Consider the following 15030-nt stretch of genomic DNA (forward strand, 5'->3'; position numbering starts at 1 on the left):
CAAATATGTTGCTATTTTTGCCTTTTTCAGGTGTAAAAATAAATATGTAAAAATAATAATATAAAAATAAGTACCAATAATAAGTACCATTCTTGCGCAGGGGCCATAGATTGTTATGTAACCAAGAGTGAAAATTCTTTAAATTTTTTGTTGTTTTACTAATTTTAATTAAAGTTACTGAGCGTTTATTATTTTTACTGTGCAAATCGGATTTTTTTACTGAACAAATTACAATAAAATACTGTGCGTGGTTTACTTAGCACTTAAATAGGTCGAAAATATTGTAATTTTTTGCCTTTTTCAAGTGTTTAAACGCGTTTTTGAGATCAAAATAAAAATTTCCAAAAAAATTCGTTTAAACAGGCTGAAAAAGCACAAAAATAAATCGAAATTGGTATTTTTTTTGCTTGTTTCACTCGACTTATTTCGTTTTTGAACCAGAGGTAAATGAGCCTCTGGTTTTGCAAAATCTTACGAGAAAATTTTTGCGAGACTTCGCTAAAACACATCAAAAAACAACAAATTAAATCGAAAATTATTTAATTTTTTTTATTTCTCCAGTGTTTAAGCACGTTTTTCAGTCAGAAGTTCAATTATTTCGGATAATTTCGTTAAAAACAAAAAAAAATCAACAAAATAGGCCAAAAACGTTGTAAGTTTTGCTTTTTTCAAGTGTTACACATTTTTGAGATAAAAACAAAACAATTTCGAATAATTTCGTTTAAACAGGCTGAAAAAGTAAGTACAAAATTTAATCGAAATTTGATATCAATGTTGTTTTTTTAGTTTTACTGGATTTAAGTGGTCTTTGAGCAAAATTAATAAAAAATAAACCGAGAAATCACACAATTTCGTAAAATTTTTGTACCAAAGCCTCACGTTTTTCGCGAGATTTCGCTAAAACAAACCAAAAAATCAACAAATTAAGTCGAAAATTATATTATTTTTGCATTTCTCGAGCTAAAAACGCAATTATTTCGCAAATTTTGTTCAAAACAAGCCTAAAAAACACTAAATTAGGCTGAACATAATGTCACTTTTGTCGAGCAGATTTTTACATGAAAATACCGTTTTTTCCCGAGATTTTGCCATATACCGAGTCAAAAATCACTAATTTTTTTAAGACAGAAACGCAATTATTTCGCAAAATTTCGCTAAAAACAAGCAAAAAACTCAACAAGATGTCAAAAATGTTGCTATTTTTGCCTTTTTCAGGTGCAAAAATAAATAAATGTATAAATAATAATATAAAAATAAGTACAAATAATAAATAACATTCTTGCGCAGGGGCCATACATTGTTATGTAACCAAGACTAAAAATTCTTAAAATGTTATGTTGTTTTACTAATTTTGATTAAAGTTACTGAGCGTTTATTATTTTTACTGTGCAAATTGGATTTTTTTACTGAACAAATTACAATAAAATACTGTGCGTGCTTTACTTAGCATTTAAATAAGTCAAAAATGTTGTTATTTTTGCCTTTTTCAAGTATTTAAACGCGTTTTTGAGATCAAAATAAAAACTTCCAAAAAATTTCGTTTAAACAGGCTGAAAAAGCACAATATTAATCGAAATTGGTATTTTTTTTGCTTGTTTCACTCGACTTATTTCGTTTTTGAACCAGAGGTAAATAAGCCTCTTGTTTTGCAAAATCTTGTCCAAACACGCCTAAAATCCAAAAAAAGAACTGATAAAAATAAGCCGAGAAACCAAGCCGAAAATTTTTGCGAGACTTCGCTAAAACACATCAAAAAAATAACAAATTAAATCGAAATTTATTTATTTTTTTTATTGCTCGAGTGCTTAAGCACGTTTCGGATAATTTCGTTAAAAACAAACAAAAACTTCAACAAAATAGGCCAAAAACATTGTAATTTGTGCTTTTTTCAAGTGTTTTATACATTTTTGAGATAAAAACAAAACAATTTCGGATAATTTCGTTTAAACAGGCTGAAAAAGTACAAAATTCAATCGAAATTTGATATCAATGTTGTTTTCTTAGTTTTACTGTTGTACTGTAATATTAATTTTGATTAAATTTCACTCAGTAACTTATTATTTTATACTGATCAAAATTTTTACAGCAAATCCAAAGACACAGCGGAAATAATCGAAAACAAGTTCGCCATCCTCGAAGCGGAGCAATACCTCCTCCAGAATCTCACAATCAACGATGAAACGAACAAAATCCGCGAAACGACAAAATTCATCTTTCCCCTCGAAGAAAATTCCACCTCACTCAACAACAACAAACCGAAATTGAATAACACTGAGAAAATCCGCAAAGAACGGAAGGAAATTCTCACACAAATCTCCTCAATTAAGCGCCACATCGCCGAGTCGGAAATCCACGAGGAGGAATTGCAGCGCGACATCGAGCTGGAAAACGCCCTCATTTCCGGCGAACACAAAGCAAAACTCCTAGAATTGGACAAACTCGAGCACCGGAAGGAGAAACTCTTCAAGTGTGCTCAAAAACTAGAAGAGAGTATGTCTCACCAGCAGACGAAACAAGACCAAGACCAGTTAAAATGCAAGGAAAAGCTGGAATTAGCCCAGGAGAGGATGCTCCAAATCGAGGGGAAGTTGGCCAAGACGCCCAAAAGCGATCCCGAGTACGAGAACGTCTTCGAGGAGTATTTGAAAGCTCAGGAGGTGCTTGATAACGAGAAGAAAGCGTTTGAAGACCTCGAGTTCCACCATTTGGAAGAGGAAGCCGACTGGTTGGCAAGTCGGGAAGAAGTCCAAAGGGAGATTCTCGACTTGACCAAAAAAATTGACTCGGTTAAAGAGCAAATCCAGGAGTTGGAACAACAAAAGTACAACATCTCGAAAAACAACACCACGGAAGTGAAAATCATCCGAATGAGACGTGACGAATACATGCGAAAATTGGAACGACTTTCACTAGTTTTGAGACGAATTGACAACGAATTATCCGTTTTTGCCCATCAAGAATCCGACCAAGAGGAGTCCACTGATAGTGACAGTGATAAATCTAAAGACCTTGACAAACACTTATCCAACTTATCACTCAATGTGATCCATGATTTGAGCTGTTCGGTCATCGTGAGCAACACCAAGACTTCAATCGACCACATGTACAACATGTCGCAGTCATTTAACGAAAAATTACTGCAGGAAAAATCAGTTTTGGAGACGGGAATTGGTACCAAATGCCCCAGTCAAGACGACATCGACAGGATCAGTAAAGTGACATCAAGTGCCCCGATTAGTATCAATGAACAACAAGGATCTCTCGGAAGAAAAACTATCGAATCTTTGAAGGATATCGAGAGGATGAGACATCTTCATTTGTGCCAACAAGGTTAGTTGGTTTGAGTCAAGATTTTGTGAAGAAGTTTTTGTAGGTTCGCAGGTTATCGAGCAGGAGAGACAAAGAGTCCTGGCTTTGAAACAAAGGGTTCAACATGAAGTGAGGATCAAGTGGGCGCAGAGCAGGCAGGATTGTGTGGTTCCCGACGCGGGAGAGAAGAGAAACAGGTAATTATATTATAGATTTTGTCAAAATTAGTAAAGGGGGCTAGCGGCTTTGCCGCTCGCCCCCTTCTAACCTCACACTATCTGATTTACAAGTACTACAAAAGACAGTGGGGGAGACCAAGGAAGTGTCTAAGAAATACTGGTTTAAACAATATCTAGATTTGCAAAAAAAAACGTTTAAAAATTTCTCAAATAGAAATGCTCAAATTTAAAAAATGTAAATTGAAATTTTTGAAAATATCGTCTTACAAAAGACAGTTGGGGAGACTATCGAGAAATACTGGCTTAAAAACTTTCTAGACTTGCAAAAAAACATTAAAAAATTTCTTAAAGAAATGCTTAAATTTAAAAAAAAATTCAATTGAGACTTTTTTAAAACATCGTGCTACAAAAGAAAGTGGGGGAGACTAAGGAAGTTTCTAGAAATACCAGTTAAACAATATCTAGATTTGCAAAAAAAAACGTTTAAAAATTTCTCAAATAGAAATGCTCAAATTTAAAAAATGTGAATTGAAACTTTTGAAAATGTCGTCTTACAGAAGACAGTTGGCGAAACTAAGAAAATGTCAAGAAATGGCTTAAAAAATCTCTAGTCTTGCAAAAAACATTTAAAAATTTCTTAAAGAAATGCTAAAATTAAAAAAAATGTCAATCGAGACTTTTTTAAAACATCGTGCTACAAAAGACAGTGGGGGAGACTAAGGAAGTGTCTAGAAATATCGGTTTAAACAATATCTAGATTTGCAAAAAAAAACGTTTAAAAATTTCTCTAATAGAAATGCTCAAATTTAAAAAATATATATTGAAACTTTTGAAAATATCGTTACAAAAGACAGTTGGGGAGACTAAAAAATGTCAAGAAATACTGGCTTAAAAAATTTCTAGACTTGCAAAAGAACATTTAAAAATTTCTTTAAAAAATGCTTGAATTTAAAAAAATGTCAATCGAGACTTTTTTAAAACATCGTGCTACAAAAGACAGTGGGGGAGACTAAGGAAGTGTCTAGAAATACCAGTTAAACAATATCTAGATTTGCAAAAAAAAAACGTTTAAAAATTTCTCAAATAAAAATGCTCAAATTTAAAAAATGTAAGTTGAAATTTTTGAAAATATCGTCTTACAAAAGACAGTTGGAGAGACTAAAAAAATATCGAGAAATACTGGCTTAAAAACTTTCTAGACTTGAAAAAAAAACATTAAAAAATTTCTTAAAGAAATGCTTAAATTAAAAAAAATTTCAATCGAGACTTTTAAAACATCGTGCTACAAAAGACAGTGGCTAGAAATGCCAGTTAAACAATATCTAGATTTGCAAAAAAAAAACATTTAAAAATTTCTCCAATAGAAATGCTCAAATTTAAAAAATGTACATTAAAACTTTTGAAAATATTGGGTTACTAAAGACAGTTGGGGAGACTAAAAAAAATGTCTAAAAAATGGCCTAAAAAATTTCTTAAAGAAATGTTTGAATTTAAAAAAATGTCAATTGACACTATATTTATATCTAGATTTGCAAAAAAAGAAAACGTCTAAAAATTTCTCAAAGAAATGCTTAAATTAAAAAAATGTCAATCGAGATTTTTTTAAAACATCGTGTTGGAAAAGACAGTGGGGGAGACTATCATATTTTGTCAAAATTTGTAGGGGAGGCTCGCGGCTTTGCCGCTTGCCTTCTTCTAAACTTCTCTATCAGTCAGATTTTGTCAAAATAAAAAAAAACAATATATAAATAAATAAAAATCCTTCTAAACCTCATACTATCTGATTTGCAAATATTTTATATAATTAAATTCAATTCAATCTTTGAATTATTGCATTTTCACAATGTTTCTGCTAATAAACTGGAAATCTATTTTTTGCAAGTTCAGTGGGTACAACTAGTTTTTGTTAAGTCGATAGAAATAATCATGTCATAACCTCAAATTAAAAAATTAAATTAAATTACACATTCCTGGGCCAAAACGCACTCTTGTTTTTTTTTAATTTTCACTTTTATGGGTTTTTGGCCCAAATAACATTAATTAACGATAATAACCCGTCCGGTGCAGTAAAGGTTGGATTGAATTTTAATTTTTCATCATTGTTTATTGTCTAAAGTTTGATGTTTTTTGCTATAGTGTATAACAAAATTGCTATTTGCGCGAGAGAGATAGTTAATTAATTTTTACACGGGTTGAGAGAGTTGGAGCTATGTTTGATGGACATGTAACGTTGACTGAGGTGTTTCCCGACCTCTAAAAAATGATTAAAAAATTGTCATTTTGATAAGATTAGATTACTACGTCGGCGTAAATTGCGTTTTATTTGTAACGTAAGTAAAATGTTTAGGAAATTAAGCTTTAAACGGTGAGGTGTAGTGTTTATTATTTCAACTAAAATAATTTAGATCGTGGAAAATTGGTTTGTTTAAGCTGAAATAGTCGTTTCCGTTTCAACAAAAATATTTACTTGTTCGTAACCTATTTCGCACATTGTAAGTTATGTACTTACAAAATTTGAAACCGGTTTTTGTTTGATTTTTTATTTCTGAAAAAAATAATAAGGTTGTTGCAATTATTTTCACCCGGGGGTTTACACAATAGTTTTTTTTGTATGAAATAGTAGTCTTTTGGCTCCTAATTTGTCAACCTTGAAAAACTAAAGCGTCCCAGTTTATTTGAAGTAATGTAATAGCATTTTTTGTCATTTTTTTTAATCAGCTTTAGTAGAAGTAATTAATTAATAGTAGTTTCTTATACACGTAAAGAAAAGTTCATTATCTTTCTGAAACGAGTGTATAATATTTTTTTTAATTTTGCATCTGAAAGAAAGCTTATTTCGATACCAAAACCGATGAGCCATTTCAACACCGATTCGGGTGCTGAAATAGACAAGTACAATTTATTTTCTAGAGGTTGGTAATGGTGATTTTCAGCGGCGTTTTGAGCGATTTCTCTTTTTTCAGGTGGTGTGCATGAAATATTTGCAGTATTCATGTTAATACTTATGACTTTTATTTATTACCAACCACAATTTTACTAGAGCAAAAGTTCCTAAATTTCGAAAAATTGACTTTTATGTTAAAAGACGCGTAAAATAGAAAAAATAGCATAAAAAACTTGTAGGTGGTACATTCATATATTTTTTTTAATAAAAAAATCGAAATGTTCAAATTTATTTGCTGATTTCTAAATTTATTTTTTTATGCCATTGTTTTTGACAATTTGCGTTTTCACCAATAAGATAAAAAATCACCAATTGATCATTATTATATCACTACTCGTATCTAAGAAATAAATAACAACATTATTAATACCTATAAGAGAAAAAAATTATACATCTATTTTCTGATCTTTCATTCAGAAATTCCGCTGGTGTTATTCATTGGCTTAAAATTAGAACTAATTTTTTTACATTTGAAACATATTGTTTGTAAAAAAGACAATGCATCTACAGCTATCTGTCACTAAATATTTATATTTGGTGAGTAATTTAACATCAACCTCGGTTTAAAATAAAATAATGTAAATGACGATAAAACGCTTTACAATTGTAAATTTTATGTTTTCGCACGTTACTTGTCCGAACTGATTTTCACCAGATTTCATTATTTTAACTAATAATAAACAATTTTGGAAAATTTCCATGGTATGGGTCACGTAGTTTCATTTTTTTTAACAATTTGTATTTTTAGAAATAGTCAAATCGCCATAAAACTCACCAGTAAATAAAAATTTTAATTGCAAATTTTATTGTGTTGCAGTAAATTTTGGTGGTCGTCACTAATTTTTTGTTTTTTAGTGTGGAAATTGTTGAACGACAATCCGAAAGGCCGGTTTCAAAATCACCCACGTCAAACGAACAGGTAATGTACTGTTTTTTTTGTTTTTTTTTTCCTTCAAATTGATTATAATTATTAATGGTATACAGGGTGTCCCAGAGCTCCATATTTCTTCGATTACTCTGACAGTAAAGAAGATAACGAAATGCGGTTTCTTTTGGACGATCGACATTTATTTTTTCTATGGTCCAAAAATATTTTCGTCATTATAGGTAATTTCTATACAGGGTGGCGCAACAAAGTTATATTTTTTCTTATGGAACACCCGGTATATTATGCGCTTATTTGAAAGAGTTTTTGACTCTAAGAATATCCATATAAGGTTTTATGGGTCTATCATGGACCGTTTATTATTTATGGGCAATTTTACGAAAAAAAAGTCCCATTTTTGAAAAATCACAACGGCATTATTTACTGATCGCTTTATTAATATGGTGTTAAAAATTATTGAGTCTGTGGTCATTTCTAATTCCTCTCCAGTGTTTATTTGGGCGACACGTGCTCCACAATGAATGTTTGAATTGAGTTATTTTGAAGCAACACTACGTTCATTCAAATTTGATTCAGTCGCTTGAAGCGCAAACGTCGTTACGGTTTTAACTGATAGTTATGTCTTTATGGATAACTTTTGTTCGGGCTGAATACAACAGTCAACCAAAAAAGAAAAGAAATAAGAGACCAACGCCACTAAAATGTGTAAGTTTTATTGTAATTTAAAAATAGATGAGTAACAAATAATATTTGGTGTTTGAGCGGTGGTAATGCAAAAGTGTTTCGGGGAAAACGTCGAAAACAACTATTAATGGGTTCTTGCTTACGTAAATCCAAAACAAGTCCGAAAATTTGATACTTGTCACGTTACAGAAATTTAATTGAGGGCACATTAAATTACAATGTTTGATAATTTTTCAATTAAGTTTAAGATTAAGTTATATTTTTTCTCCCCACATGCATTTACATAAAAACATTATCTCTATTAATTATTATTAACCACAGTAAGGATTATATTTGAAATTTAGGAAGTCTGTGAAAAACGGAATGAAAACATATGAGGAAATGTATTTTTAGTAAGCTTTTCATTCTTTGCCATAAATCTCTCAAAACGCTCAAAACAAATTCGGAAGGATCATTATTTGTTAGTGTTTTCTATGTGGAAATGTCTGTGAAAGTCGTTTTCTCACCTAATTTCACTAAAAACTCCTGTCTTGAATTATTTTTTTAGTTGCAAACACATAACTTTTAATTAAGTTTTCTTCATTAGATAACTCTGAAAGTTCGAGACATAGATATTCAGCTCAAGGCCAGAAAAAAAATATCATTGATTTTGCACCAAAATTTGAAAAGAATAACATTTTTTGCTTAACCTGAAACAAATCAACAAATCTGTGATTATCATTCTGATTCGTGATTTCTGTTTCTTTTTCTCTTATTTTTAAGTCCCATCACATTGGCGGTTTTATTTTTTCGACAACGATGTCACTTTGACAATTAGTTAATTAATTAAATTATTACAAGTTCAAAAATTTGTGATTTGCTCGTTTCAAGTCAAGCAAAAAATGTTTTTCCTTTGCCGTTTTGGCTTAAAATCACAGATAATGTTTTTTTACTCTTGTAAACTCAATAATTCGGAGACATATTGTATACCTAAATAGGTGAAAATACAAAAACTAAAGAAATATAAGAACTAAATTTCAATTTTTTTTTCTATGAACTATACAGAGTGCACCAGAATTTGCGTCCCACAGAAAAATGGAAAAACAATTATTTTTTTTAATGTGTGCTAATTCATAAACTATAACAGTTGTGATTTTTGTTTTGTTTTTAGTAACAGGAAAAAAATGTAAAATAATTCTGTAATCAAATGGGTTTAAAATTTGCTCATTTACAGATTACAAAATTAAAATTTTTATCCCTTATTAGTCAAAACTACAAGAAAAATATAAATAACATCTCACGAAAATAAAAATTTTAAATTTTAAAATGGCAAAAATCAAGAGAAATTGGTACTTTTGAAGTTTTTCTTGCTGTAAAAATTATACAGGTGCGCCAAAACTCGCTGGAAAAAATATTTAAAAAATTCTAAAGATTTCGAAGTTATGCACTTTGAATCCATTTATTTCTGTTGAAAAATTCATTTTCCAGGTTTTTTTGGTACAGGCTATTAGAAAATGAAACAAGGAAGCTATATCCTAAATTGTAACTCTATTTAATGTTATTTGTGACTTTTTTTTGTTAAAATTTTTGTACCTTTACTAAATAATTATAAAAAAAAACATATACAAGATCATCAGTACCATTAAATAGACAAAAATATGTCAAATGTCAAAAAATAAATGTCAAATTTTTTTGACAGGTAGAATTTTTTAAACATTTTTTCCATGTTCCTGGTATCTTATCTTACTTAAAAATTTTCTCTGGGGCTCGAGTTCTGACACACTTCTATTAAATTGGAAAATTGAAATCTGAAACCTTAACACCTACATTTTTGATGTTTAAAATTTGGCGTATTAGATACATTTTTGTTGGTTTGACGTCAATTGTTGCCCCGTCGTGAGATATTTTTATTTCACCTCATTTTTTCAGAAATTTCCCTTCATTAAACACGTTTTAGTAGATAATGAAACACATTTTTTGCCTTGAACCTCATCAAATTACTCTTTTTATCTCGCACATTATCATTATCACTGTTGTATTTTTCCGTAACATTAATTAATTTAACATTAATAATTTTTTTTTATATAATTTCAGATACGATCCGGCTCAAGCGAGGCGGATTCGCCCCGTCCCATGTCTGAAATCAGCGAAATAAGCACCGATTTCGGGGAAATCTCGACTAAGAAAAGGACAAAACCCCATGGTGACAAACAAAGACCCTTAACCCGATATTTGCCCATCAAAGGTTCAGACCTCGACCTACGACAACATATAGAATCAGCAGGGCATCAAGTGGTGCTGTGCCCCCACGTTATCATCAACTCGAGCAGTTGTAGAGGCTTTCTGCACAAAAAAGGCTCCAAACTAAACGGTTGGTCGAAAAGGTGGTTCGTTTTCGACCGAAATAAGCACACATTAACTTATTACAACGACAAGAGTGAGAAGAAAGCGCGTGGTGGGGCGTATTTTCAAGTAAGTGTAGCATTTATATTCTTGCTCATTCGTGCAAGTGCTAAGTTTACGCAATATAACAGTTTTTTTAATTTTATTTTTTTTAACAGGCGATCGAAGAAGTTTATTTGGACCACCTGAATAGTGTCAAATCGCCAAACCCACAATTAACCTTCATTGTGAAAACCCACGAAAAGTCCTACTATTTACTAGCACCCTCACCTGAAGCTATGAGGATTTGGGTTGATGTTATTTTTACGGGGGCTGAGGGGTACCAAGAGTTTGAACATGGTACTTGAAATTTTTTAAATAATGTCAAATGTATTGTTAAGTTTGTAAATTTCTCTACTTAGTGGTGTATTTTACAGAATTGAATAATATTTTACCATTTTTACGAATAGAGTATTTTTCTATGTTAATCTTTACGCCGTCGAATATACCTAATTTATTAACGATTAGTGCCTTTTGAAGAGACTGTTTTATACGTTTATAAAATTGCACAAATCTGTAGCGCTAGGTATTAGGAAAATTGTGATGTCCATATGTATTACCAACTAAAAATAAAACGTGTAGCAAACTTGTTTTTATATTACTAAACCTTCAATTCAAGGAAATAGAAAAAAATTGTTATGTCCATTTCATTGAAATTTGCATAAAAAGTGAGGTTAAGATAAAGTTTTTATTTTTAAAGAACAAGCGCAGGGCTACAAACTTAAATATGAAATACCACTATGCCAACTTCAATGAAATCTACTATAGCTTTTCAATTTTTTATTTAAACAAATATTTTTTAGCTTTCGTCAGTAACAAAATTAAACTTAAATGAATTGTCAGATGTCTTAAAATGAAATGCTTCTGATGATTTATTTTCGCTGTCTGTATTTAATTCAATCCTGTTTATATTTCCTGATAAATTATCCTCAACATTTTCCACGTCGAAGTTAAACTTAAAATTAGTGTCCGATGATGAAAATATGGATTTTTTAACAAATTTCGATTTTTTACTAGGCGAAGCCGGTGATATTTTTATATTAATTGCTAAAAAGAAATATTAAGTAATAAGCATATTTGTTAGTTGCACTTACCCTTTGACATTTTTTTATTTTCTTCCAACATTTTTGCCCTATAATCACCGAAAGTGACTCTCATAAGTTGGCGCTTTTTTATGAAAGGTGTGGTATTGTTCATTAACATGTTCAACACTTTCGTACTCTCTAACACTGAAACAAAATATTGAAAGTTGTCATGTAATTTGCCGCTTCGTTGTTCTTGTGACTCGTTCTTGTCAAATTAACACAAGAAATGCAAGAAAAACCCACAAAAAGTTTAAATCAAAAACACTGTCACCATAAAATAATGCAATAAATTTGTGGTAGAAAAATTAGAGAATAATTAAATGTCATTTGACAAATATGACAACATATATTTCAACGAGGCGGCACTTAACTTTTGAATTTCATGGCCAACTAGGTATAATTCCAAAATCAAACTGAGTAAAGGCAGGATTTTATCATGAAAATGGAAGGAAAAAAACGTTTTAACCGCATAAAACCCACCTTGTTTTTGGTTAAGTTTCCCGGAATTTATACTCCTTTGCAACTGCTGAATACACCAACAAAGTTCCGATTCAAATTGCTCTTGTAATTCTGGATTAGTGGCAATATTCGAAGATTCTGGTGGTGTTTCTGTGTTTGGACTTGGAGAAATTTTCAAGTCACTTTTGCCTTTATTTTTGTGGAGTTTTGGTTTTGGGGGCATTTTCACGATTTCATAAATTGAACCACTTAACACGATTTTAGGAATGTGTATCAAAAACACAAATATTTAGAAAAAGTAAGGTTATAATTTGACTTTAAGTAAACTGATCCACGCGCGAACTTTGAAAATGACATGTAGCGTCAAACTACTATTTTTACTATTTACTATTTATTTTCTTACGCAAAAAATCATTTCAAACAGTCATTGGTGAAAATTTTAGATGGCACATCCTGTATATTTAATGTACAGTTGCGGAATTGAAATTCCGGGCAGTATTTTTCTGACACTTTAAAAAGGTCACTGTAAAGTACCCTTTACTGTCATCATGATTGATATTTGACAACTAAACTTTTTTTGTTGTTAAAATTGTTAATTGCACAATTTGTTTGCCTTAGGAAATTTATTAATTGAACTAAATCAAATGACATAAATATGACAAGAGTAAAAAATGAGGTTATTAGACTTTACATTATGAAAATGACAATACTGGCCGAAATTTCAATTCCGCAACTGTACAAACTGATTTGTCTAAAATGACAATCGTTACAAATTACATTCTATAATTCTAAGACTATTTTGTGTTGCATTTTGTTTTTGTGAGGATCGGCATCTTACGTGAACCACCCTGTATTGCTTTAAAAATTTATATAAAACAGTTTGATTGTAATTGAGTAATAGTGAGTGGTTTAGTTCAATTTTGTTTTTAAATTTAAAATAGATTTACTTTGCGTCAAATATTTTTCTGATCGTGAATTTTGAGTTTGCTCATTAAATAATAGAGTCGTGCACGCAAGGTACAGCTTTGTACCGGCGACTAGGTTTCTAAAAAAATCCATAACTGAAAGCATTCGTTTCAAAACTGCATATTGCCTTGTTTTTAGTCTTGCCTTTTGTTTATAACTTTTTTTTAAACTTAAGCAGTTTAAATGTAATTGTTTTACATGGACTAAATAACTTAAAAAATTCTTCACCAACTAGATACATTTTGTTACAAAATATTATAAAAAAAAATAAAATTAACTAACAAAAATACCCCTAAATTAGATGTTTTTCTGATTTGTTGTAGGTAATTATTATTGTTATTTCTTACCAATAACTTGAAAAAATAATGCTTTTATTTGCTACTTTTCACATTATAATAATGACATTGCAACTAGATTCTTTTTTTTTATTTTTTTTTTTATTTTAATTTTTTTGTAAAAGTAAAACATATGGAACATGGATGTCTGTACCAGTGAAAAAAATTGAACTTAATTTAAAATAAGAAAGTTGAATGAAACATACTGTGACATTTAGAATAATTTTAAAATCGTCAACTTATACTAAATTAAAATCCATTTAATTTACTTTTTTAATCTTTGAAATCGGACTTTATATAAAAATTCTACAGCGCGTTCCATTTTTTTATAATCACCCTGTATTTGGATTATTACAACCGCATATTTTTTCATAACTTCTTAATTTCAAGATTTATGGGTTTAAATAGTTTCGAAGTGTTGTGTATTTCAAAATAACGACTATAATTATTAAAAACTTTTTCCATACAAGAAAAATAACAAACCACTTGAGAGAAAAACTTTGATATACTTAATATTTAAACATTTTTGATCTAATATGTGGAAAAAAAAATTATAAAAAACGACAAAAACTACATTTCCGGGTTCATTTCGAGTCCAACAAATTGAAAAAATGGCGTTGTTTCATTGAGATGTTTTTTCACTATTACATAAGAAAACACAAACTGATTTCTTTTTTTTTTGAAATCAATAAAATATGAAAATTTAACACATTTGCTAGAATTTATAAATCGCCTAAGATGTTGAGAGTGATTTTAATAGTTTGCAAAAATTTTAAGAGTAGTCCAAATAATTCAAGTTATTTGTCAAAAAATGCAATTTAAACGATTTTTGCACTTTTGTACTTTATCCCAAAGTTTGCACTGTTAATGGTCTTTGACATTTGATTCGACAAAAAAAATAATTGCAAAATTTTTTCCTCTTTTTTTTTAATACGAGAACAGCTGGCTGTTTTCGCTAATTTTAACAATTTTTTTTAAACAATGTAAAAGATTTTGAAGAAGTTAAGCGACTAAAACCTTCATATCTCAGAAACTATCAACATTTGGATAAGTTGTGTCCTTTTGTACATAAAAATAAGCTTGTCATTCAATTTTCCAAATCATGGAGTCTATAAATGCTAGATTTATGTAAAATGACAACCATTACTGCAACGGTTGCATGTCAGACTCTTTATTGTTGAAACCGTTGCCTCAGATATTTCGACTAAACAATAATTGATCGCAGAGGTTATAAAAGAGGCCAACACGGAAGAACTCACTTTAGATCTTCTCATGTCATACACAATGTATAACACTCCAACAAGTAAAAAACAAAAACCTACAACAAGTTACTTGGTTAGACCAAGATTAGGTGCCATCAGAGGTATTTATTCAAGTAAACCAATGTCGTCTTATTGTCAAGACAAAAAGAAAAAACTCAAGTAAGTGGAGTTGAATAATTTTTTGATTTTCATTGAAAATTAACATTTTTGTTATTCTTTGTCGGATTTCGACGAATTTTGCTTTGGCCCAAAGAAAAACCTTGTACATCATTGTAATTTAATTCAATAACATTTCTAGTTTTGTATCAGGAAAAGTAAAAATTAAATTATTTTCAAAAAGATATTGTAAAATAATTTGAGGTTCTTTTAAAGCTTTAATCTCGTTATATAAATTAAATCCGTCAATGTCCGCCTCATCTTTAAATTTAATGTGTAAGTCTTTGCAATTTTTTAATTATTGTCAAAAAATCCAAAAACAAACAAACGTCAAATAAAAATGT

At 30.1% G+C, this 15030-nt stretch overlaps 3 protein-coding genes across 8 annotated transcripts in view; 2 read left to right on the forward strand and 1 right to left on the reverse strand.

Moving 5' to 3' along the window:
* Positions 1-11013, forward strand: part of LOC123004720 (pleckstrin homology-like domain family B member 2) — a 27657-nt gene extending 16644 nt beyond the window's left edge. For both annotated transcript variants that reach the window (XM_044398121.1, XM_044398129.1), the window contains exons 5-9: positions 2087-3330; positions 3374-3506; positions 7288-7351; positions 10076-10453; positions 10543-11013. In XM_044398121.1, the coding sequence (XP_044254056.1) occupies positions 2087-3330; positions 3374-3506; positions 7288-7351; positions 10076-10453; positions 10543-10731 (2008 nt within the window). In that variant the 3' untranslated portion in view covers positions 10732-11013. The remainder of the gene's footprint in view (positions 1-2086; positions 3331-3373; positions 3507-7287; positions 7352-10075; positions 10454-10542) is intronic.
* A 175-nt stretch (positions 11014-11188) lies between these two features.
* On the reverse strand, positions 11189-12313 carry LOC123004734 (UPF0488 protein CG14286). The gene is made up of 3 exons (XM_044398140.1): positions 11989-12313; positions 11518-11652; positions 11189-11470 (listed from the first exon to the last, which is right to left on the reverse strand). Exons 1-3 carry the CDS (start codon positions 12188-12190, stop codon positions 11223-11225), a joined length of 585 nt encoding a protein of 194 aa, XP_044254075.1. The 5' UTR covers positions 12191-12313; the 3' UTR covers positions 11189-11222.
* A 2227-nt stretch (positions 12314-14540) lies between these two features.
* Positions 14541-15030, forward strand: part of LOC123015996 (serologically defined colon cancer antigen 8 homolog) — a 13632-nt gene continuing 13142 nt past the window's right edge. For all 5 annotated transcript variants that reach the window (XR_006413429.1, XR_006413431.1, XM_044416185.1 and 2 more), the window contains exon 1: positions 14541-14689. Coding sequence is in view for 3 of the 5 variants with exons in the window: in XM_044416185.1 (XP_044272120.1) it covers positions 14541-14689 (149 nt within the window). In the remaining 2 variants the exon portion in view is untranslated. The remainder of the gene's footprint in view (positions 14690-15030) is intronic.

This window comes from Tribolium madens, unplaced genomic scaffold (assembly GCF_015345945.1).
Source record: "Tribolium madens isolate multiple individuals breed KSU strain unplaced genomic scaffold, Tmad_KSU_1.1 Scaffold_11;HRSCAF=98;Tcas5.2_LG3b, whole genome shotgun sequence".
NCBI lineage: Eukaryota > Metazoa > Arthropoda > Insecta > Coleoptera > Tenebrionidae > Tribolium > Tribolium madens.

Excerpts from the sequence above, each read along its gene's own strand:
- LOC123004734 (XM_044398140.1), bottom strand. The coding sequence starts at position 12,190 with ATGCCCCCAAAACCAAAACTCCACAAAAATAAAGGCAAAAGTGACTTG. Across the intron at positions 11,653-11,988 it reads GAAACTTAACCAAAAACAAG|TGTTAGAGAGTACGAAAGTG; the intron begins GTGGGTTTTATG and ends ATTTTGTTTCAG. Across the intron at positions 11,471-11,517 it reads AAATAAAAAAATGTCAAAGG|CAATTAATATAAAAATATCA; the intron begins GTAAGTGCAACT and ends ATTTCTTTTTAG.